At 45.6% G+C, this 23,531-nt stretch overlaps 1 protein-coding gene across 1 annotated transcript in view; it reads left to right on the forward strand.

The window, feature by feature from the left end:
• pgm2l1 (phosphoglucomutase 2-like 1) overlaps nt 1–23,531 on the forward strand; it is a 105,207-nt gene that overhangs the window by 67,853 nt on the left and 13,823 nt on the right. Inside the window, exons 8-9 of the mRNA XM_070891354.1 lie at nt 4,096–4,193; nt 17,569–17,749. Of these exons, the coding sequence (XP_070747455.1) occupies nt 4,096–4,193; nt 17,569–17,749 (279 nt within the window). The remainder of the gene's footprint in view (nt 1–4,095; nt 4,194–17,568; nt 17,750–23,531) is intronic.

Below are 23,531 nucleotides of genomic sequence, written 5' to 3' on the forward strand. Positions count from 1 at the left end.
TCTAAATGGCTTACCCCTTATCCTTAGACTGTGTCCCCTGGTTCTGGACTTCCCCAACATCGGGAACATTCTTCGTGCATCTAACCTGTCCAGTCCCATCAGTACACTTTTTAGGAAGGATTTCAAGGCCTTGGAGAAGCGTGCAGATGAGATTTATCGGAATGGTTCCAGGGATGAGGGACTTCAGTGACGTGGAGAGACTGGAGAAGCTGGGGTTGTTTTCCTCACAGCAGAGAAGGTTAATGGGCGATTTAATCGAGGCGTTCAAAATTGAGGCGTTTTGGTAATAGATGAGGAGAAACTTTTCCCACTGACAGGAGGGTCGGTAACCAGAGGACACAGATTTAAGATCATTGGCAAAAGAACCAGGAAAGAGAGGAATGCTGTGACTGAAAGGGCGGTGGAAGCAGATTCAATGGTAACTTTAAAAAGGGGATTGGATAATTTGATGAAAAGAAAAAATGACAGGGCTATGGGGAAAGAGCGGGGAGTGGGACTGATTGGATCGCTCTCTCACAGAGCCTCCTCCTGTGCTGTATGATTCTATAATCTGGCTGTGTTTAACCCGATTTGGGAGTGCTTGATGCTCGTTCCGAGTGCAAAATGTAGAAACTGGAGAACCTGCAACTCATCTAATAAATTGTTAAAATTTCTTCAGTCTTGGTTTCATAATCAAGGATGAGCAGTTTGAGCACCTATTTTACTTTATATTGTGTTCACTGTAAGCAGCGCTTTGTTTGTTTCTTGGAATAGGCGGTACCTTTAAATTTCTGCGCATGTGTGGTATTTGCAGTGTAAGAGCCGATTAACATAAAAAAACAGATTATCAGGTCATTATCACATTGCTGTGTGTGGGAGCTTGCTGTGCGCAAATTGGCTGCCACGTTTCCCACATTACAACAGTGACTGCACTCCAAAAGTACTTCATTGGCTGTAAAGGGCTTTGAGACGTCCGGTGGTCGTGAAAGGCGCTATATAAATGCAAGTCTTTCTTTAACACCTTTGTGTGTGTTTCTGGTGAGAGGGCTTATAGCCTCATTTCTCTCTGTCTCTCTGACTGTCTCTCGCTCTCCTCCCTGTCTGTCTCTCGCTCTCCTCTCCTCTCCTCTCTGTCTGTCTCTCGCTCTCCTCTCTGTCTGTCTCTCTCTCTCTCTCTCTCTCTCTCTCCGTCTCTCCGGGATGATATCACTTGAATAATGCACTTGGTGCTCTGTTTTAATCATATCTGTGACCATCTAAATTATATTCTGAGATTAAATCTATGATTCTAAATGATTAAACCCTCTGTGCTGTGATGACTGGCAAATGGAGTTTTGACCAGAAATTCAATCCCTTCCCAATGCCAGCCGAGCCCTTTTCCAAATGTCGCAGGTCAGACAGACCAGGGAGCAGTTGCCTTGGCTTGTTGCCCTGCTTGACGAAGCACACAGTCGTGGAACACAGGCTTCTTATTCAATCTGCCCCAACAACTCCACATCCGTCTTTCGGATGAGATGTTAAACCAAGGCCCTGTCTGCTCTCTCGGGTGAATGTAAAAGATCCCACAGCACTATTTCGAAGAGGAGTAGGGAAGTTCTCCCCGGTGTCCTGACCAATACTTATCCCTCAACCAATATCATTAAAACTGATTATCTGGTCATTTATCATAATGCTGTTTGTGGGAGCTTGCTGTGCACAGTTTGGCTGCCACATTTCTGACATTGCAACAGTGACTACACCTCAAAAAAAAAAAGTATTTCATTGGCTGTAAATCGCTTTGGGACGTCTGGTGGTCGTGAAGGGCGCTATATAAATGCAAGTTATTTTCTTTGATCTCCATTACTCTAATTGAAGCAAACATTCCAATGCAAATAGAAAATAACAGGCAAGGAGTGAAATCCTTACAAAGGGCACAGGTAATGAAAGTCTGAAAAGCACTGTGCCCAGCGGCCTCCAGGGACTTGATCAAGTGACCATTCTTCCTTCACCTGTGAGTAGTCGACAGGATACTCCACCACGAGAGGCAGCCACAACCCAGCCCAGTCTGGGTTTCACTACTGATTTGGGGATGTAGAGCAAAAGTTATTTTGAAGTGATGTAAGGTTCAATATAAGAACATAAGAAATAGGAGCAGGAGTAGGCCATACGGCCCCTCGAGCCTGCTCCGCCATTTAATACGATCATGGCTGATCTGATCATGGACTCCGCTCCACTTCCCTGCCCGCTCCCCATAACCCCTTAGCCCCTTATCGTTTAAGAATCAGTCTATTTCTATCTTAAATTTATTCACTGTCCCAGCTTCCACAGCTCTCTAGGGCAGCAAATTCCACAGATTTACGACCCTCTGAGAAAAGAAATTTCTCCTCACCTCAGTTTTAAATGGGTGGCCCCTTATTCTAAGATCATGCCCCTAGTTCTAGTCTCCCTCATCAGTGGAAACATCCTCTCTGCATCCACCTTGTCAAAGCCCCCTCATAATCTTATACATTTCGATAAGATCACCTCTCATTCTTCTGAATTCCAATATATGGAGCCCCAACAGAGAATGTCAGCATAAAGGGTAGAGTAAGATTGGTAAATGGGGAAATCTGCAAGTGAGTTCTAAAATATTGATTTGATAGAATAGAATGGAAAGAACTTGCATTTATGTAGCCCCCCCATCACATCCTCAGGACATCTTGAAGTGCATCACAATCAATGCATTTCTTTTGAAGTACAGTTATTTTTGTGTTGATAAACGAACCATCGTCCTGTATTTTGCTGCAGTCCTCCACATGATTAGCTATACCCCACAATTTGGTATCATCTGCAAATTCTGACTCTATACCTATGTAATTCCCGAGTCCAAATCATTGCTGTATATGAGTGGTCCCGGCACGGGCCCCTGTGGGACACCACTTTCTGCTCATCTACAACGTCCCTCAAATCTTCCTATCTTCTTCGAATTTGTAGCGATCTTTCAATCCATTCTGCTACCTGGCCACTGACTACACATACCCTGACTGTTGTCATGGTGTGTCACCTTACCCAAAGCCTTCTAAATGTCCATGTATACCGCTTCCATTGCATTGCCCGTATCTACTATTTCTGTTACATCTTCAAAGAATGCAATAAGGTTGATTAAATAACACAATGGTTAAATTACTGGACGATTAATCCAGTGAACATGAGCTTTTAATCATTCATAGGCGGTTGGGTCGATGTCAAGGCCAGCATTTACTGCCTTCCTGAAACGTTACAGTCTGTGTGGTGAAGGTGCTCCCAGTGCTGTTAGGGAGGGTGTTCCAGGATTTTGACCCAGCGATGATGAAGGAACTGCGATATATTTCCAAATCAGGATGGTTTGTGACTGGGAGGGGAACGTGGAGTTGGTGGTGTTCCCATGCGCCTGCTGCCCTTGTCCTTCTAGGTGGTAGAGGTTCGCGGGTTTGGCGAGTTGCTGCAGTGCATCTTGTATATGGTACACACTGCAGCCACGGTGCGCCAGTGGTGGAGGGAATGACTGTTGAAGGTGGTGGATGGGATGCCGATCAAGCGGCTGCTTTGTCCTGGATGGTGTCGAGCTTCTCGAGTGTAGTTGGAGCTGCACTCATCCAGGCAAGTGGAGAATATTCCATCACACTCCTGATTTGTGCCTTGTAGATGGTGGAAAGGCTTTGGGGAGTCGGGAGATACGGGGACTCCTGATGCTTGTACAGATTGAACCTCTCTTATCCGGAACCCTTGGGACTCGGCCTGTTCTGGATAAGGGATTTTTCCGGACGAGGGGTGGTCATGTTAAATTGGATAGTACAGGTACTGAGCAAAGAGATATCGGGGCTGGCTGGCTTGGGGCAGTGGATCGCGGGATCAGGCCAGCAATTGTCTGGACGAGGGGTGGTTCTGGATAAGGGGGAGGTTCAACCTGTATTGCAGTCTCCAATTTATTTAATTCACACCGATAGCCTCCTGTGTCCATGGGATTCAGTGTAGGATTTAAAATTTAATCTCTTTCTCTCTTGCTCTCATTGCCTGCAATGTATTTGCATGCCAAAGATGATTGCATAACTCGGTATTGAATCCTTACTGTAAATAGGACTCTAGCTCATGTGACCTTTCCCTGCTCTCTCTTACTAGGTTCTTGCAATCAGGTTGGCCGAGAAAGAAGGTGCTCAGGTTGTGTTGGCCACAGACCCTGATGCAGACAGACTGGCTGTGGCCGAACATCAACAGGAGTAAGTATCAGTAATGCCATTTCACAAAACAATTCTGATGCTTATTCTGATTGTAAAAGAACCTTTTTAAAATTCTAAATAAAACAGCCACTGTTTCCAGTGTTAAGCATACCTTACTGTGCGGTGCACATGATTTTCTTTAATACCCCATTTGCTTCATATGACCTCCTTGTCATTCTATGATTCTACGAGTCGGTAACCAGAGGAGACAGATTTAATGTGATTGGCAAAAGAGCCAGAGGGGAGATGAGGCAATCTTTTTTAAACGCAGCGAGTTGTTGTGATCTGGAATGCGCTGCCTGAAAGGGCGATGGGAGCAGATTCAGTGGTTACTTGCAAAAAAAAAATTGGATAAATACTTGAAGGGAAACGAGTTACATGGCGATGGGGAAAGAGTTGGATAGCTCGACCACAGAACCGGCACAGGCTCGATGGGCCCAATGGGCTCCTTCTCTGCTTGGTGATTCTATGAGTACAATGTAGGGAAACGTGAGGTTATCATTTTGTAGGAAGAGTAGACAAACAGAATCTTTTTAAAATGGTGAGATATTTTTTAAATGTTGGCATTGCGAGATTTGGGTGTCCTTGTGCAAGAAACACACAAAGCGAGCATGCAGGTACAGCAAGCATAAGGAAGGCAAAGGGCGTATTGGCCTTTATTGCAAGGGGGTTGGAGTATAAGAGTAAGGAAGTCTTGCTACAATTGTACAGGGTCTTGGTGAGACCACACCTGGAGTACTGTGCACAGGTTTGGTCTCCTTATCTAAGGAAGGATATACTTGCCTTGGAGGCAATGCAACAAAAGTTCACTAGATTGATTCGTGGGATGAGAGGGCTGTCCTATGAGGAGAGATTGTGTAGAATGGGCCGATACTCTCTGGAGTTTAGAAGAATGAGAGGTGATCTCATTGAAACATACAGGATACTGAGGGGGATTGACAGGGTAGATGCAGGGAGGATGTTTCCCCGGGCTGGAGAGTCCAGAACCAGGGGTCACAGTCTCAGGATAAGGGGTCGGCCATTTAAGACTGAGATGAGGAGGAATTTCTTCACTCAGAGGGTGGTGAATCTTTGGAATTCTCTGCCCCAGAGGGCTGTGGATGCTGAGTGTCTGAATATATTCAAGGCTGAGCTGGATAGATGTTTGGAGTCTGGGGGAATCGAGGGATATGGAGATCGGGCAGGAAAGTGGAGTTGAGATTGATGATCAGCCATGATCTTATTGCTCGAGGGGCCGTATGGCCTACTGCTGCTCACATTTATCAAAAAAAAAATGATGGTTGCCTCTGGCAGCAAGTACATTTTAATTTACAGGCTGGCTTGCTGCCCGAGTCTCCCTTGGGGTGGAACTTTGTCTTGTACCACCAGCTGATGTTTGCCATTGGCAGTAATCTCCCATTTCTGCTCTGTCTGTGGGTGGGCTGATCGAATCAGAGAATGGTCATAGCGTGGAAGGCCATTCAGCCCGTCGAGCCCATGCCGGCTCTCGGCCAGTCCCACTCCTCCACCCTTTCCCCGTATCCATACAATTTTTTTTTTCTTCAGATGCTTATCCAAGTCCCTCTTTGAAAGCCACAATTGAGTCTGCCTCCACCACTCTCTCAGGCAGTGCATTCCAGATCCTAACCACTCGCTGCGTATAAAGTGTTTTCTTATGTTGTCTTTGGTTCTTTTGCCAATCGCCTTAAAGCTGTGTCCTTTGGTTCTCGACCCTTCCGCCAATGGGAACCGGTTTGAGAACCAGATGACCAGAGAACCAGAAGTCTTCCCACCATCTATCTACTCTGTCCATAGATATGTGAAGAGAATAAGATTAGTGAAGACAAATGTACCCCCTTGTCGTCAGATTCAGGTGAATTTATAATGGGGAACAAAGAAATGGCAGACCAGTTGAACAAATGCTTTGGTTCTGTCTTCACGAAGGAAGACACCAATAACCTTCTGGAAATACCAGGGGACTGAGGGTCTAGTGAGAAGGAGGAACTGAAGGAAATCCTAATTAGGCGGGAAATTGTGTTAGGGAAATTGATGGGATTGAAGGCCGATAAAGCCCTGGGGCCTGATAGTCTGCATCCCAGAGTACTTAAGGAAGTAGCCCTAGAAATAGTGGATGCGTTGGTGATCATTTTCCAACAGTCTATCGACTCTGGATCAGTTCCTATGGACTGGAGGGTAGCTAATGTGACACCACTTTTTAAAAAAGGAGGGAGAGAGAAAGCGGGTAATTATAGACCGGTTAGTCTGACATCAGTAGTGGGGAAAATGTTGGAATCAATTATTAAGGATGAAATAGCAGCGCATTTGGAAAGCAGTGAGAGGATAGGTCCAAGTCAGCATGGATTTATGAAAGGGAAATCATGCTTAACAAATCTTCTAGAATTTTTTGAGGATGTAACTGGTAGAGTAGACAAGGGAGAACCAGTGGATGTGTATTTGGACTTTCAAAAGGCTTTTGACAAGGTTGCACACAAGAGATTGGTGTGCAAAATTAAAGCACATGGTATTGGGGGTAATGTACTGACGTGGATAGAGAACTGGTTGGCAGGCAGGAAACAGAGAGTCGGGATAAACGGGTCCTTTTCAGAATGGCAGGCAGTGACTAGTGGGGTGCCGCAGGGCTCAGTGCTGGGACCCTAGCTCTTTCCAATATACATCAATGATTAGATGAAGGAATTGAGTGTAATATCTCCCAAGTTTGCAGATGACACTAAGCTGGGTGGCGATGTGAGCTGTGAGGAGGACGCTAAGAGGCTGCAGGGTGACTTGGACAGGTTAGGTGAGAGGGCAGATGCAGTATAATGTGGATAAATGTAAGGTTATCCACTTTGGTGGTAAAAACACGAAGGCAGAATATTATCTGAATGGCGGTAGATTAGGAAAAGGGGAGGTGCAACAAGACCTGGGTGTCATGGTACATCAGTCATTGAAAGTTGGCATGCAGGTACAGCAGGCGGTGAAGAAGGCAAATGGCATGTTGGCCTTCATAGCGAGAGGATTTGAGTATAGGAGCAGGGACGTCTTACTGCAGTTGTACAGGGCCTTGATGAGGCCTCACCTGGAATATTGTGTTCAGTTTTGGTCTCCGAATCTGAGGAAGGATGTTCTTCCTATTGAGGGAGTGCAGCGAAGGTTCACCAGACTGATTCCTGGGATGGCAGGACTGACATATGAGGAGAGACTGGATCGACTGGGCCTGTATTCACTGGAGTTTAGAAGGATGAGAAGGGATCTCATAGAAACATATAAAATTCTAACGGGACTGGACAGGTTAGCTGCAGGAAGATTGTTCCCAATGTTGGGGATGTCCAGAACCAGGGGTCACAGTCTAAAGATGAGGGGTGAGCCATTTAGGACTGAGATGAGGAGAAACTTCTTCACTCAGAGTTGTTAACCTGTGGAATTCCCTACCGCAGAGAGTTGTTGATGCCAGTTCATAGGATATATTCAAGAGGGAGTTAGATATGGCCCTTACGGCTAAAGGATCAAGTGGTATGGAGAGAAAGCAGGAAAGGGATACTGAGGTGAATGATCAGCCATGATCTTATTAAATGGTGGTGCAGGCTCGAAGGCCGAATGGCCTACTCCTGCACCTATTTTCTATATGTTTCTTTGTATGTCCAGACCCCTCATGATTTTGAACACCTCGATCAAATCTCCTCAACCTTCTCTGCTCCAAGGAGAACAACCCCAGCTTCTCCAGTCTCTCCACGTAACTGAAGTCCCTCATCCCTGGAACCATTCTGTAAATCTTTTCTGCACCGTCTCTAAGGCCTTCACATCCTTCCTAAAGTGTGGTGGCCAGAATTGGACACAATACTCCAGTGTTTTATACAGGTTCATCATCATTTCCAGACTTTTGTACTCTATGCCTCAATTTATGAAGCCCAGGATCCCGTAAGCTTTTTAACCGCTTTCTCAACCTGCCCTGCCACCTTCAATGATTTGTGCCCATATACCCCCAGGTCTCTCTGTTCATGCACCTCCTTTAGGATTGTATCCGTAGTTTATATTGCCTCTCCTCATTCTTTCTACCAAAATGTATCACTTCACATTTTTCTGCGTTAAATTTCATCTGCCCCGTGTCCACCCATCCCACTAGCCTGTCTGCCTTCCTGAAGTCTATCACTATCCTCCTCACTGTTCACTACACTTCCAAGTTTTGTGTCATATGCAAATTTTGAAATTATGCCCTGTGCACCCACGTCCAAGTCATTAATATATATATATCTCCTAGCACCAACATTGTTCCCCATTGCTAACTTGTCCCTGATGAGCTTGCAACTTTGAAGCAATTGCACATAAGTGAATCCCCTACATGTGCTACAATATGAACAGAAAATGGTGGAAATGCTCTGCAGGTCAGGCAGCGTCTGTGGAGAGAGAAACTGAATTCATGTTTCCGGTCGATGACCTTTCGTCAGAACTAGAAAAAGTTAGAGATGTAACCGGTTTTAAGTAAGTACAGAGGCAGGGAAAGTGAGGGGAGGAAAGGACCGAAGGGAAGGTCTGTGATGGGGTGGAAGGCAGGAGAGATTAAATGACAAAGGGGATGATGGTGCGAGGGAAAAAGGAATGGTAATGGGACAAGTAAAGGAACAAAAGTTGGGTCGAGAGGAGGTGTAAAAGGGAATATCAGAATCTTCAATAGCTGCAGTCCAAAAAAAAATGGGAGCAGACGTTATGATCTGAAGTTGTTGAAACCTCGATGTTGAGTCCGGAAGGCTGTAAAGTGCCTAATAGAAAGCTGAGGTGCTGTTCTTCAAGCTTGTGTTAAGATTCATTGGAACAGTGCAAGAGGCCGAGGTGGGACTGGTCCGGAGAATTAAAATGACAAGCGACAGGAAGATCAGTGTCACGCTTGCCGACTGAACGGAGGTGTTCCGCAAAGCGGTCACCCAATCTGCATCGTGAGCAGCGAATACAGTATACTAAATTGAAAGAAGGGGTGCATGAACAAAGAGACCTGGGGGTATATGTGCACAAATCACTGAAGGGGGCAGGGCAGGTTGAGAAAGTGGTTAAAAAGCTTATCGAATTCTGGGCTTCATAAATAAGAGGCAAGAGTACAAAAGCAAGGAAGATCTAATGAACCTGTATAAAACATTGGTCCTGCCCCAACTGGAATATTGTGTCCAATTCTGTCACCGCACTTTAGGAAGGATGTGAAGGCCTTCGAGAGGCTGTAGAGAATTTTCGAGCATGGTTCCGGGGATGAAACATAGAAACATAGAAAATAGGTGCAGGAGTAGGCCATTCAGCTCTTCGAGCCTGCACCACCATTCAATAAGACCATGGCTGATCATTCACCTCCGTACCCCTTTCCTGTTTTCTCTCCATACCCCTTGATCCCTTTAGCCGTAAGGCCATATCTAACTCCCTCTTGAATATATCTAACGAACTGGCATCAACAACTCTCTGCGGTAGAGAATTCCACAGGTTCACAATTCTCTGAGTGAAGAAGTTTCTTCTCGTCTCGGTCCTAAATGGCTTACCCCTTATCCTTAGACTGTGACCCCTGGTTCTGGACTTCCCCAACATCGGGAATATTCACTGCTTCTAACCTGTCCCGTCCCATCAGAATTTTATATGTTTCTATGAGATTCCCTCTCATTCTTCTAAACTCCAGTGAATACAGGCCCAGTCGATCCAGTCTCTCCTCATATGTCAGTCCTGCCATCCCGGGAATCAGTCTGGTGAACCTTCGCTGCACTCCCTCAATAGCAAGAATGTCCTTCCTCAGATTAGGAGACCAAAACTGAACACAATATTCCAGGTGAGGCCTCACCAAGGCCCTGTACAACTGCAGTAAGACGTCCCTTCTCCTATACTCAAATCCCCTAGCTATGAAGGCCAACATACCTTTTGCCTTCTTCACCGCCTGCTGCACCTGCATGCCAACTTTCAGTGACTGATGTACCATGATACCCAGGTCTCGTTGCACCTCCCCTTTTCCTAATCTTCCACCATTCAGATAATATTCTGCCTTCGTGTTTTTGCCACCTCACATTTATCCACATTATACTGCATCTGCCATGCATTTGCCCACTCACCTAACCTGTCCAAGTCACCCTGTAGCCTCTTAGCGTCCTCCTCACAGCTCACACTGCCACCAGCTTAGTGTCGTCTGCAACCTTGGAGATATTACACTCAATTCCTTCATCTAAATCATTGATGTATATTGTAAATAGCTGTGGTTCCAGCACTGAGCCCTGCGGCACCCCACTAGTCACTGCCTGCCATTCCGACTCTCTGCTTCCTGTCTGCCAACCAGTTCTCTATCCACGTCAATATATTACCCCCAATACCATGTGCTTTAATTTTGCACACCAATCTCTTATGTGGGACCTTGTCAAAAGCCTTTTGAAAGTCCAAATACACCACATCCACTGGTTCTCTCTTGTCCACTCTACCAGTTACATCCTCAAAAAATTACAGAAGATTTGTCTAACATTTGCCTTTCATAAATCCATGCTGACTTGGACCGATCCTGTCACTGCTTTCCAAATGTGCTGCTATTTCATCTTTAATAATTGATTCCAACATTTTCCCCACTACTGATGTCAGGCTAACCGGTCTATAATTACCTGCTTTCTCTCTCCCTCCTTTTTTAAAAATGTGGTGTTACATTAGCTACCCTCCAGTCCATAGGAACTGATCCAGAGTTGATAGACTGTTGGAAAATGATCACCAATGCATCCACTATTTCTAGGGCCACTTCCTTAAGTACTCTGGGATGCAGACTATCAGGCCCCGGGGATTTATCGGCCTTCAATCCCATCAATTTCCCAAACATCATTTCCTGACTAATAAGGGTATCCTTCAGTTCCTCCTTCAGTTACGTGGAGAGACTGGAGAAGCTGGGGTTGTTCTCCTTGGAGCAGAGAAGGTTGAGAGGAGATTGATTAAGGTGTTCAAAATCATGAGGGGGTCTAGACAAAGTAGATAGAGAGAAACTGTTCCCATTGGCGGAAGGGTCGAGAACCAGAGGACACAGATTTAAGGTGATTGGCAAAAGAACCAAAGGCGACACGAGGAAAAACATTTTTATGCAGCGACTGGTTAGGATCTGGAATGCGCTGCCTGAAAGTGTGGTGGAGTCTGCCTCCATTGTGGCTTTCAAAAGGGAATTGGATAAGTACCTGAAGGAAAAACAATTGCAGGGCTCCAGGGAAAGGGTGGGGAGTGGGACTGGCTGAAGTGCTCTTGCAGAGAGCCGGCACGGGCTGAATGGCCTCCTTCTGCACTGTCACCATCTATAATGATTCTATATATAAGTAAATCGCTGTTTCACATGGAAGGAGTGTTTGGGGCTGTGGATGGTGGGAAGAGAGGAGGTCAAAGGGCAGGTGTTGCATCTAACAATCTAAGATTGCATTCTACTGCTTGGCATTGCATCAGCCTCTGTAACTGAACTGGTCACACCTGCTTCCTGATGACTCCAGCAGCACCTGATGCTACATGTTATACCTCAATATTGGCTATTGACCATTGTTACCAAATCAATTGTGGATTATAAGCAGAAGACGAGGCAGCAACGGGACAAGGTGACATTGCAGACTCGCCCACTTCCAGTGGATGCAGTATAATCCGTGTAATATTGATTAATTGCAGGTCTCAGCCTGCCATGTAAACTCTATTGCCTTTTCGAACATGTGGGTGTCAGGAGAGTTGAAGCCTGCCAGGAGCCAGTAGGACCACTCATGCCCCGGCACTTCACTGCTCCAAAGAAAACTTTATATTTATACATGGGTTTTAAAAGTTCAAAGACATTTAAGTTGTTATTCGGGCTAGTTTCATACCAAAGGTCATTGTAAGGTACGGGCACTTTTCCATTATAAGATTGCATTCCATCGCATGACATTGCATCAGAATCTGTAACTGAATTATTCACGCCTGCTCCAGCATGTTCTAAAATTATTAATGTAATTTTAATGAACTGCCTGTGGCATTGCCTGCACTCGGACTGAATTTGCATTTTTTAATCGAGGCGGCGAGAGAATTGGGAGACCGAATCCCTGACCACAAAGCCACCCGGTGACACGGCAAAATTGAATGGGAAATGTTGGCACAGGAATTTACAATGATAAATATTAACTCAAAAAAACAGGGCAACAGGAAGATTTGTAACAATAGATGTTTTTCCAGGTTCCAATTTGTTTCTCTTGATTTGGTTAATTTGTTTAAAACCTGCTAGGGATGACATCACCGCCGGCTGTGACACTGAGCTGTGTGCAGCGGGAGAGTTTCGGGATTTATCCCTGCTCTGTGTCGGATGGAGGCAGAGCCAAGAGACTGCAATTGGTTAAAGGCTAGGTTAGGGTAAGGGAAAGGGAAGGGTGGAAATTAATGGGAGCTTTGGCTTCTGAACTCTGCGCTGGAGAGTGCATGCGTTTGTGTGTGGATGTTGGGTAAAGACAGGATCAATGCCCCCTACTGACATTCACTGTCGAAACTCGTACACCAAGAATAGCTGATTAGAACATAAGAACATAAGAAATAGGAGCAGGAGTAGGCCATACGGTCCCTCGAGCCTGCTCCACCATTCAATAAGATCATGGCTGATCCGATCATGGACTCGGGTCCACTTCCCTGCCCGCTTCCCATAACCCCTTATTCCCTTATCGGTTAAGAAACTTTGTCTTTCTGTCTTAAATTTATTCAATGTCCCAGCTTCCACAGCTCTCTGAGGCAGCGAATTCCACAGATTCACAACCCTCTGAGAGAAGAAATTCCTCCTCATCTCAGTTTTAAATGGGCGGCCCCTTATTCTGAGATCATGCCCTCTAGTTCTAATCTCCCCCATCAGTGGAAACATCCTCTCTGCATCCACCTTGTCAAGCCCCCTCATAATCTTATACATTTCGATAAGATCATCTCTCATTCTTCTGAATTCCAATCAGTAGAGGCCTAACCTCAACCTTTCCTCATAAGTCAACCCCCTCATCACCGGAATCAACCCAGTGAACCTTCTCTGAACTGCCTCCAAAGCAAGTATATCCTTTCGTAAATATGGAAACCAAAACTGCACGCAGTATTCTAGGTGTGGCCTCACCAATACCCTGTATAGCTGTAGCAAGACTTCCTGGTTTTTATACTCCATCCCCTTTGCAATAAAGACCAAGATTCCATTGGCCTTCCTGATCACTTGCTGTACCTGCATACTATCCTTTTGTGTTTCATGCAAGTACCCCCAGGTCCCACTGTACTGCAGCACTTTGCAATCTTTCTCCATTTAAATAATAATTTGCTCTTTGATTTTTTTTCTGCCAAAGTGCATAACCTCGCACTTTCCAACATTATACTCTATCTGCCAAAATTTTGCCCACTCACTTAGTCTGTCTATATCCTTTTGCAGATTTTGTGTGTCCTCCTCACGCATTGCTTTTCCTCCCATCTTTGTATCGTCAACAAACTTGGCTACGTTACATTCAGTCCCTTCTTTCATGTCGTTAATATAGATTATAAATAGTTGGGGTCCCAGCACTGATCCCTGCGGCACCCCACTAGTTACTGGTTACCAACCAGAGAATGAACCATTTATCCCGACTCTCTGTTTTCTGTTTGTCAGCCAATCTTCTATCCATGCTATAATATATTACCCCAACCCCGTGAACTTTTATCTTGTGCAGTAACCTTTTGTGGCACCTTGTCAGATTCCTTCTGGAAGTCCAAATACACCACATCCACTGGTTCCCCTTTATCCACCCTGTTCGTTACATCCTCAAAGAACTCCAGCAAATTTGTCAAACGTGACTTCCCCTTCATAAATCCATCCTGACTCTGCCTGACCGAATTTTGCTTTTCCAAATGTCCTGCTACTGCTTCTTTAATAATGGACTCCAACATTTTCCCAACCACAGATGTTAGGCTAACTGGTCTATAGTTTCCTGCTTTTTATTTGCCTCCTTTTTTAAATAGGGCTGTTACATTTGCAGTTTTCAAATCTGCTGGGACTTCCCCTGAATCCAGGGAATTTTGGTAAATTACAACCAATGCATCCACGATCTACTTCTCCTAAGACCCTAGGATGCAAGCCATCAGGTCCAGGGGATTTATCTGCCTTTAGTCCCATTATCTTACTGAGTACCACCTCCTTATTGTGATTGTGTTAAGTTCCTCCCCCCCACCCCCCCCCCCCATAGCCCCTTGACTATCCACTGTTAGAATGTTGTTCGTGTCCTCTACCGTAAAGACTGATACAAAATATTTGTTCAGAGTTTCTGCCATCTCCATGTTCCCCATTACTAATTCCCCGGTTTCGTCCTCTAAGGGACCAACCTTTACTTCAGCCACTCTTTTCCTTTTTATATACCTGTAGAAACTCTTGCTATCTGTTTTTATATTTTGTGCTAGTTTATTTTCATAGTCTATCTTCCCTTTCCTAATCATTTGTTTTGTCATTCTTTGCTGGCTTTTAAAAGCTTCCCAGTCTTCTGACCTCCCACTAGTTTTGGCCACATTTTGTATGCCCTTGTTTTAATTGGATATTGTTATGTATGCAACTCTCGGCAACCTGTATCCTACCACCACCAGAGGGCTTACCTGTTGGAGTCCCAAAGGATCCCAGCATTCCTTGGGAGTACTGTATATAAGCAGGCCTCCCATGCTGAAGCAGGCCTCCCACGCTGGACCAACACTCTGGAATTTGAATAAAGGAGCTAAGGTCACACTTACTCATTGTCTACAGTACTTAAGCTCATAATAAAGTGATGCAACTAACAGATACCATCCTTTATTCCTTTAGTTAGCCACGGATGGCTATCTTTTCTCTCGCACCCTTTCCTCCTCACTGGAATATATTTTTCTTGAGTTGTGAAATATCTCATTAAATGTACACCACTGTTCATCAACCGTCCTACACTTTTTAATCTATTTTCCCTGTCCACTTTAGCCAACTCTGCCCTCATACCTTCATAGTCTCCCTTATTTAAGCTCAGTACGCTGGTTAGAGATCCAACTTTCTCACCCTCAATCTGAATTTGAAATTCAATCATGCTATGATCACTCATTCCAAGGGTATCCTTGACTAAGAGATTGTTTATTAATCCTGTCTCATTACACAGGACCAGATCTAAGATAGCCTGCCCCCTGGTTGGTTCCGTTACATACTGCTCAAGGAACCTGTCCCTTATGCACTCTATGAACTCCTCCCCAAGGCTGCCCAGACCAATTTGATTTGTCCAATTAATATGGAGATTAAAATCACCCATGATTATTGCTGCTCCCTTTTTACAAGCCCCCACTATTTCCTGGATTATGCTCCGACCAACAGAGTTGCTCCTGTTAGGGGGCCTATAGACTACGCCCTGCAGTGACTTTTTCCCCTTATTATTCCTTATCTCCGCCCAAACTGTTTCAACATCCTGATCATTTGAGCCAATATCGTTTCTCACTATTGCAGTGATTCCATCCTTTATCAATAGAGCTACCCCACCTCCTTTTCCTTTGTCTGTCCTTCTGGATTGTCAAATACCCCTGAATATTGAATTCCCAGTCCTGGTCACCTTGCAACCACGTCTCTGTAATGTCTATCAGATCATACCCATTTGTCTCAATTTGTGCCGTGAACTCATCTATTTTGTTACAAATGCTACGTGCATTTAGACAAAGTACCTTTAAATTTGTTTTTTTACCCTTTTGTCCTGCTTGTTTCCTGTCTCCTTCAAACTCACTTTCTTTATTTTTGCTTTCTAATTCCAGCTTTACTCCCCTCCTTACTGAATCTATTTTCAGGTTCGCATCCCCCTGCCAAGCTAGTTTATATCCTCCCCAACAGCACACGCAAACCCCCCCGCGAGGATATTGGTCCCGGCTCTGTTGAGGTGCAACTCATCCGGTTTGTACAGGTCCCACCGTCCCCAGAAGTGGTCCCATTGCCTCAGGAAACTAAAGCCCTCTCGGGTGAGATACCACAGGACAGCCAGATTGGGTGGAGCTGTAAGAGTCACCACTTTTAGGAGTGGAGCGGTGAAGACATGGAATCATAGCATGGTTACAGCACAGAATGAGGCCCGTCGAGCCTGTGCCGGCTCTGTCACAGCACTTCAACTCGTCCCTTTCCCTGTGGCCCTGCTAATATTTTTCTTCAGGTACTTATCCAGTTCCCTTTTGAAAGCCACCATTGAGTCTGCCTCCCCCACCCACTCAGACAGTGCATTCCAGATCCTAACCACTCGCTGCGTAAAAAAGTTGTTCCTCATTTTGCCTTCTGCCGATCACCTTAAATCTGTTTTCTCGACCTTTCCACCAATGGGAACAGTTTCTCTCTATCTATTCTGTCCAAACCCCTCATGATTTTGAACACCTCTATCAAATCTCCTCTCAGCCTTCTCTGCTCCAAGGAGAACAACCCCAGCTTCTCCAGTCTCTCCACGTAACTGAAGTCCCTCATCCCTGGAACCATTCTCGTAAATCTTTTCTGCACCCTCTCTTTTGGAAACCTAACTGTAGGGAAAAACACTTCCAACCTTTGTAGTAAGCCACTTCGGCCTCGCTTCACTCCCTCTACCCCAACAAATACATGCTCAGAATAATCTAAGTACGTTCACAGGCCTGAAATAGATAATCATAAAAGCAAATCTTGTTTGCTCAATTATTTCCTCTGGTGCTCACACCTTTATATCATGAGCTTACCACCACCTTCTTGAGGGCGACGAGAGATGGGCAATTAATACCAGCCTTGCCAGCAATGCCCACATCCTGAGACTGAATAATTTAAAATATAATGTTTGTACATTATAGAAAGAGAGCATCAGAAATAGGAGCAGGAGTATGGTCCCTCGAGCCTGCTCCACCATTCAATAAGATCATGGCTGATCTTCGACCTCAACACTTTCCTACCCAATCCTCATATCCCTTGATTTCCTTAGAGATCAAAAATCTATCGATCTCTGCCTTGAATATACTCAATGACTCAGCATCCACAACCCTTTGGGGCCGAGAAATCCAAAGCTTCACAACCCTCTGAGTGAAGAAATTCCTCCTTATCTCATCTCTGTCTTAAATGGCCAAAGATTATGCCCACTCGTTCTAGACTCTCCAGCAAGTGAACACTCTCCTGGAGGGATGGCGCCTCTATAAAACCTTACCCATAGCAAGAGTGAGGCCTTCAGAGTGGAGAGATGTGGGGGGGATAATTTTGTCGCAGAAAAGGGGCACGGCCCCATTGCGTGATGGTAAGCGGGTTTCTGTATCTCAATGTCACATGTCTCTAACCAGCTGCGGTGACTCACCATGAAGACACGGTTGAACGCCAACACTCGTGTTCTATTCCTCAGCACCGGCTCCCCTCACCTCGAAGAAAGCAAAGATTCACGCAGCAAAGTTAGCAAAAGGTACCTGGCCACCCTAACACGGCTTGTTTGTCTTGTTGCAGTGGCAGCTGGAAGGTGTTCTCTGGCAATGAGCTCGGAGCTCTCCTGGGTTGGTGGATGTTTAAGTGTTGGAAGGACAGACATCCAGATCTGGCTGACGTGAAGAACGTGTACATGCTGGCAACCACGGTCTCCTCCAAAATCCTCCAAGCGCTCGCAATTAACGAAGGCTTTCACTTTGAGGTGAGGTACAAGCTTACAGCAATTCAACAACAACAACTTAGTACAGTTATACAGGGTATTGGTGAGGCCACACCTGGAATACTGCGTGCAGTTTTGGTTTCCATATTTACGAAAGGATATACTTGCTTTGGAGGTAGTTCAGAGAAGATTCACTCGGTTGATTCCGGAGATAAGGGGGATTGACGTATGAGGAAAGGTTGAGTCGGTTAGGCCTCTACTCATTGGAATTCAGAAGAATGAGAGGTGATTTTATCGAAACATATAAGATTATGAGGGGGCTTGACAAGGTGGATGTTTCCACTGATGGGGGAGACTAGAACTAGAGGGCATAATCTTAAAATAAGGGGCCGTCCGTTTAAAACTGAGATGAGGAGGAATTTCTTCTCTGAGGGTTGTAAATCTGTGGCATTCGCTGCCTCAGAGCTGTGGAAGCTGGGACATTGAATAAATTTAAGACAGAAATAGACAGTTTCTCAACCGATAAGGGGTTATGGGGAGCAGGCAGGGAAGTGGAGCTGGGTCCATGATCAGATCAACCATGATCTTATTAAATGGCGGAGCAGGCTCGAGGGGCCGTGTGGCCTACTCCTGCTATTTCTTATGTTCTTATTTACACAGTGCCTTTTAACGTAGTAAAACGTCCCAAGGTGCTTTATAAGTTACCCAACAAACTTTGACACCGAGCCACACGAGCAATTAGGACAGATGACCACGGGCTTGGTCAAAGAGCTAGGTTTTAAGGAACATCATTAAAAGGAGGAGAGAGGCGGTGAGGTTTAGGGAGGGAGTTCCAGAGCTTGGGGCCCAGGCAGCTGAAGGCACGGCCACCAATGGGAGCGATGGAAATCGGGGGATGTGCAAGAGTCCATAATTTGAGGAGCGCAGAGATCGCGGAGGGTTGTAGGACCGGAGGTGGTTAGAAATAGGGAGGGGCAAGGCCATGGAGGGATTTGAAAACAAGGATGAGAATTTTAAAATCAAGGTGTTGCTTAATTCAGAAGGTTTGCTGACATTTTCACTGAGGAGGCTTGTTTTCAGACTTTGGTTTCCCGTTAAGATTTTCAAAAGATAATCCCGGATTGGGTGTGAGACGAGCTCTAGCCCTGAGGAGAGGGAGCAGAATTAGGTAGTCCTCCCACTCTTTTTTTTTTTTTTCCCACCCTCCCGCTGGTAAGTGTGCATGGTGAGCAATGGGTGCGGCTGCGAAGCTGTCAATCCTCTGCCAACACTCACTGTCTGATCTCACACGTGAAGGTTTGATGGTTAGCATCTGTCCCCCAGCAATTGTCAATCACTTTAGGGCAATGTTGGCAAATTGATTAATGACTAGCGATTCGTGACTAACTGGGGATCGGGATGTGGCTAATTATAGATCTGATTAGTAAACAGAAAATGAGTAATGGGTAGAGTGTTTGGGCGTGTGATCTGAATATCCATTCACTGTGTGTGCACTTTAACCTATCTGTGCACTTGTTGGTAAAACGAAAAGCATCGTATGAGAATGTTTTGAATCGCTGAGTGTTTTACTTGCTTGGTTACTGAATGTTGGTAGAAGTTTGTTAAGTAAATATAGAAACATAGAGAAACATAGAAAATAGGTGCAGGAGTAGGCCATTCGGCCCTTCTAGCCTGCACCGCCATTCAATGAGTTCATGGCTGAACATGCAACTTCAGTACCCCATTCCTGCTTTGTCACCATACCCCTTGATTCCCCTAGTAGTAAGGACTTCATCTAACTCCTTTTTGAATATATTTAGTGAATTGGCCTCAACAGCTTTCTGTGGTAGAGAATTCCACAGGTTCACCACTCTCTGGGTGAAGAAATTCCTCCTCATCTCAGTCCTAAATGGCTTCCCCCTTATCCTTAGACTGTGTCCCCTGGTTCTGGACTTCCCCAACATTGGGAACATTCTTCCTGCATCTAACCTGTCTAACCCCGTCAGAATTTTAAACGTTTCTATGAGGTCCCCTCTCATTCTTCTGAACTCCAGTGAATACAAGCCCAGTTGATCCAGTCTTTCTTGATAGGTCAGTCCCACCATCCCGGGAATCAGTCTGGTGAACCTTCGCTGCACTCCCTCAATAGCAAGAATGTCCTTCCTCAGGTTAGGAGACCAAAACTGTACACAATACTCCAGGTGTGGCCTCACCAAGGCCCTGTACAATTGTAGCAACACCTCCCTGCCCCTGTACTCAAATCCCCTCGCTATGAAGGCCAACATGCCATTTGCTTTCTTAACCGCCTGCTGTACCTGCATGCCAACCTTCAATGACTGATGTACCATGACACCCAGGTCTCTTTGCACCTGCCCTTTTCCTAATCTGTCACCATTCAGATAATAGTCTGTCTCTCTGTTTTTACCACCAAAATGGATAACCTCACATTTATCCACATTATACTTCATCTGCCATGCATTTGCCCACTCACCTAACCTATCCAAGTCGCTCTGCAGCCTCATAGAATCCTCCTTGCAGCTCACACTGCCACCCAACTTAGTGTCATCGTCAAATTTGGAGATACTACATTTAATCCCCTCGTCTAAATCATTAATGTACAGTGTAAACAGCTGGGGCCCCAGCACAGAACCTTGCGGTACCCCACTAGTCACTGCCTGCCATTCTGAAAAGTCCCCATTTACTCCTACTCTTTGCTTCCTGTCTGACAACCAGTTCTCAATCCATGTCAGCACACTACCCCCAATCCCATGTGCTTTAACTTTGCACATTAATCTCTTGTGTGTGACCTTGTCGAAAGCCTTCTGAAAGTCCAAATATACCACATCAACTGGTTCTCCCTTATCCACTCTACTGGAAACATCCTCAAAAAATTCCAGAAGATTTGTCAAGCATGATTTCCCTTTCACAAATCCGTGCTGACTTGGACCTATCATATTACCTCTTTCCAAATGCACTGCGATGACATCCTTAATAATTGATTCCATCATTTTACCCACTACCGATGTCAGGCTGACCGGTCTGTAATTCCCTGTTTTCTCTCTCCCTCCTTTTTTAAAAAGTGGGGTTACATTGGCTACCCTCCACTCCATAGGAACTGATCCAGAGTCAATGGAATGTTGGAAGTACATTTATCTGTATTGTGTGTAAGTGTTTTCTACTAAAATGAGTGCATGTGACTATATCATCATCATTGCAGTCCCTCGGAATCGAGGAAGACTTGCTTCCACTCTTAAAATGAGTCCTTGGGTAGCTGAACAGTCCAATACGAGAACCACAGTCCCTGTCACAGGTGGGACAGATAGTCATTGAGGGATGGGGTGGGTGGGACTGGTTTGCCGCACGCTCCTTCCGCTGCCTGTGCTTGATTTCTGCATGCTCTCGGCAATGAGACTCGCGATGCTCAGCGCCCTCCCGAATGCACTTCCTCCACTTAGGGTGGTCTTTGGCCAGGGACTCCCAGGTGTCGGTGGGGATGTTGCACTTTATCAGGGAGGCTTTGAGGGTGTCCTTGTAATGATTCCTCTGCCCACGTTTGGCGTGAAGGAGTTCCAAGTAGAGCGCTTGCTTTGGGAGTCTCTTGTCTGGCATGCGAACAATGTGGCCCGCCCAGCGGAGCTGATCAAGTGTGGTCAGTGCTTCGATGTTGGCCTGGTCGAAGGCGCTAATGTTGGTGTGCCTGTCCTCACGGGAATTTTGCAGGATCTTGCGAAGACATCATTGGTCGTATTTCTCCAGCGGCTTGAGATGTCTACTGTACATGGTCCATGTCTCTGAGCTATACAGGAGGGCGGGTATTACTACAGCCCTGTAGACCTTGAGCTTGGTGGCAGATTTGAGGGCCTGGTCTTCGAAGGCTCTATTCCTCAGGTGTTGAATCTCGTCGTCAATGTCTGCTCTTGTTAAGAGGCTCCCAAGGTATGGGAAATACTCCATGTTGTCCAGGGCCCGCCATGGATCTTGGTGACTGGGGGGCAGTGCTGTGCGGCGAGGACCCTTGTCGTATGGATGTTTAGCGTAAGACCCATGCTTGCGTACGCCTCAGTGAATACGTTGACTATGACCTGGAATTCAGCCTCTGTATGTGCGCAGACATCGTCTGCGTACTGTAGCTCGACAAGAGGTTGGGGTAGTCTTGGACCTGGCCTGAAGATGACGAAGGTTGAACAGGTTCCCACTGGTTCTGTAGTTTAGTTCCACTCCAGCGGGGAGCTTGTTGACTGTGAGGTGGATCATGGCAGCGAGGAAGATTGAGAAGAGGATTGGGGCGATGACGCAGCCCTGCTTGACCCTAGTCTGGACACGGATTGGGTCTGTAATGGATCCGTTGGTAAGGATCACGGCCTGCATGTCGCCGTGGAGCAGGCAGAGGATGCTTGACGGAACTTTTGGGGGCATCCGAAACTGAGGAGGACGCTCCATAGACCCTCACGGTTGACAGTGCCCCTGCTAAGATTGGACATCACTAAAATAGGAGCACTTTGTAGCCTCCCATTTCCACCGATGGCCCACTGGTCAGTTCCAACAGGTTGAGTATTTGAAGGATTTGCCAGTTTGATTTTCAGTGAACTGTTATCAATTTACAAAATTTCAACTCCATGAAGCCTTCAGCTGCCTGGGCCCTAAGCTCTGGAACTCCCTCCCTAAACTTCTTCACCTCTCTCCCCTCCTTGAAGACGCTCCTTAAAACCTGCCTCTTTGACCAAGCTTTTGGTCACCTGTCCTAATACCTTCCCATGTGGCTCGGTGTCAAATGTTGTTTTATAATGATCCTGTGAAGTGCCTTAAGATGTTTTACTATGTTAAAGGCACTATATAAATACAAGTTGTTTGTCTGTTTGTTTGTTGTTGTTGTGATCCATGCCATCTATTGCAGCATCTCTCCTTCTCTTGCTTTGTGAGAGAAAACAAGACACTATGGCATTGGGGCTTTCCCATCATGCATAGTAGCAATGAAAGGCCTCTATTTAGTTCACCGTTTATGAACTGTGCAAAGAACAAGTTTAAATCTGAGCTCAATTTAGAGTAATTGAAAGAGGGAAGGCCATGAAGGTTCTCGATTTACTAACGCGCAGTCCAATTTGTAACCAGGGAGAATATTCAAAGTAAACTAGTTGCAAGTAAGTGAACTGTAATTAAAAAAAACACACTCAAAACAAGTGTTTTGCCACTGGTACACATCACTGAAATGAAACAATGCCGATTAACCCTTTTGAGAACGGAATGTCTTTTGGAACATGCACGTTTGTTAACTGCCAAAAATGCTATCTGCTATGAATACTGCAATAGCCCTGCCTCCGTCGTCTGCTGATTTCTTGCTGTCAGGCAAGAGGGCTGTGAAGAAAAGCTGAAGAAAGTCAGGGAAAGTACAGAATACATGGAGCAGGCCATACATCCCCTCGAGCCTGCTCCGCCATTCAATACGATCATGGCTGATTTGATCAAGGACTCGGGTCCCCTTCCCTGCCCTCTCCCCATAACCCCTTATCCCCTTATTGGTTAAGAAACTGTCTATCTCTGTCTTAAATATATTCAATCACCCAGCTTCCACAGCTCTCGGAGACAGTGAATTCCACAGATTTACAACCATCAGAGAAGAAATTCCTCATCTCAGTTTTAAATGGGTGGCCCCTTATTCTAAGATCATGCCCTCTAATTCTAGTCTCCCCCATCAGTGGAAACATCCTCTCTGCATCCACCTTGTCAAGCCCCCTCATAATCTTATACAGAATTAAGTTAATGAAACTTGGCCCATATTACATGCAGCTTGCCAGTTTCGGTCACGTTTCTATTTTGGTAGATACAAGTATCTCTGATATGGATCGAG

The sequence above is a fragment of the Pristiophorus japonicus genome, chromosome 10 (assembly GCF_044704955.1).
Source record: "Pristiophorus japonicus isolate sPriJap1 chromosome 10, sPriJap1.hap1, whole genome shotgun sequence".
NCBI lineage: Eukaryota > Metazoa > Chordata > Chondrichthyes > Pristiophoridae > Pristiophorus > Pristiophorus japonicus.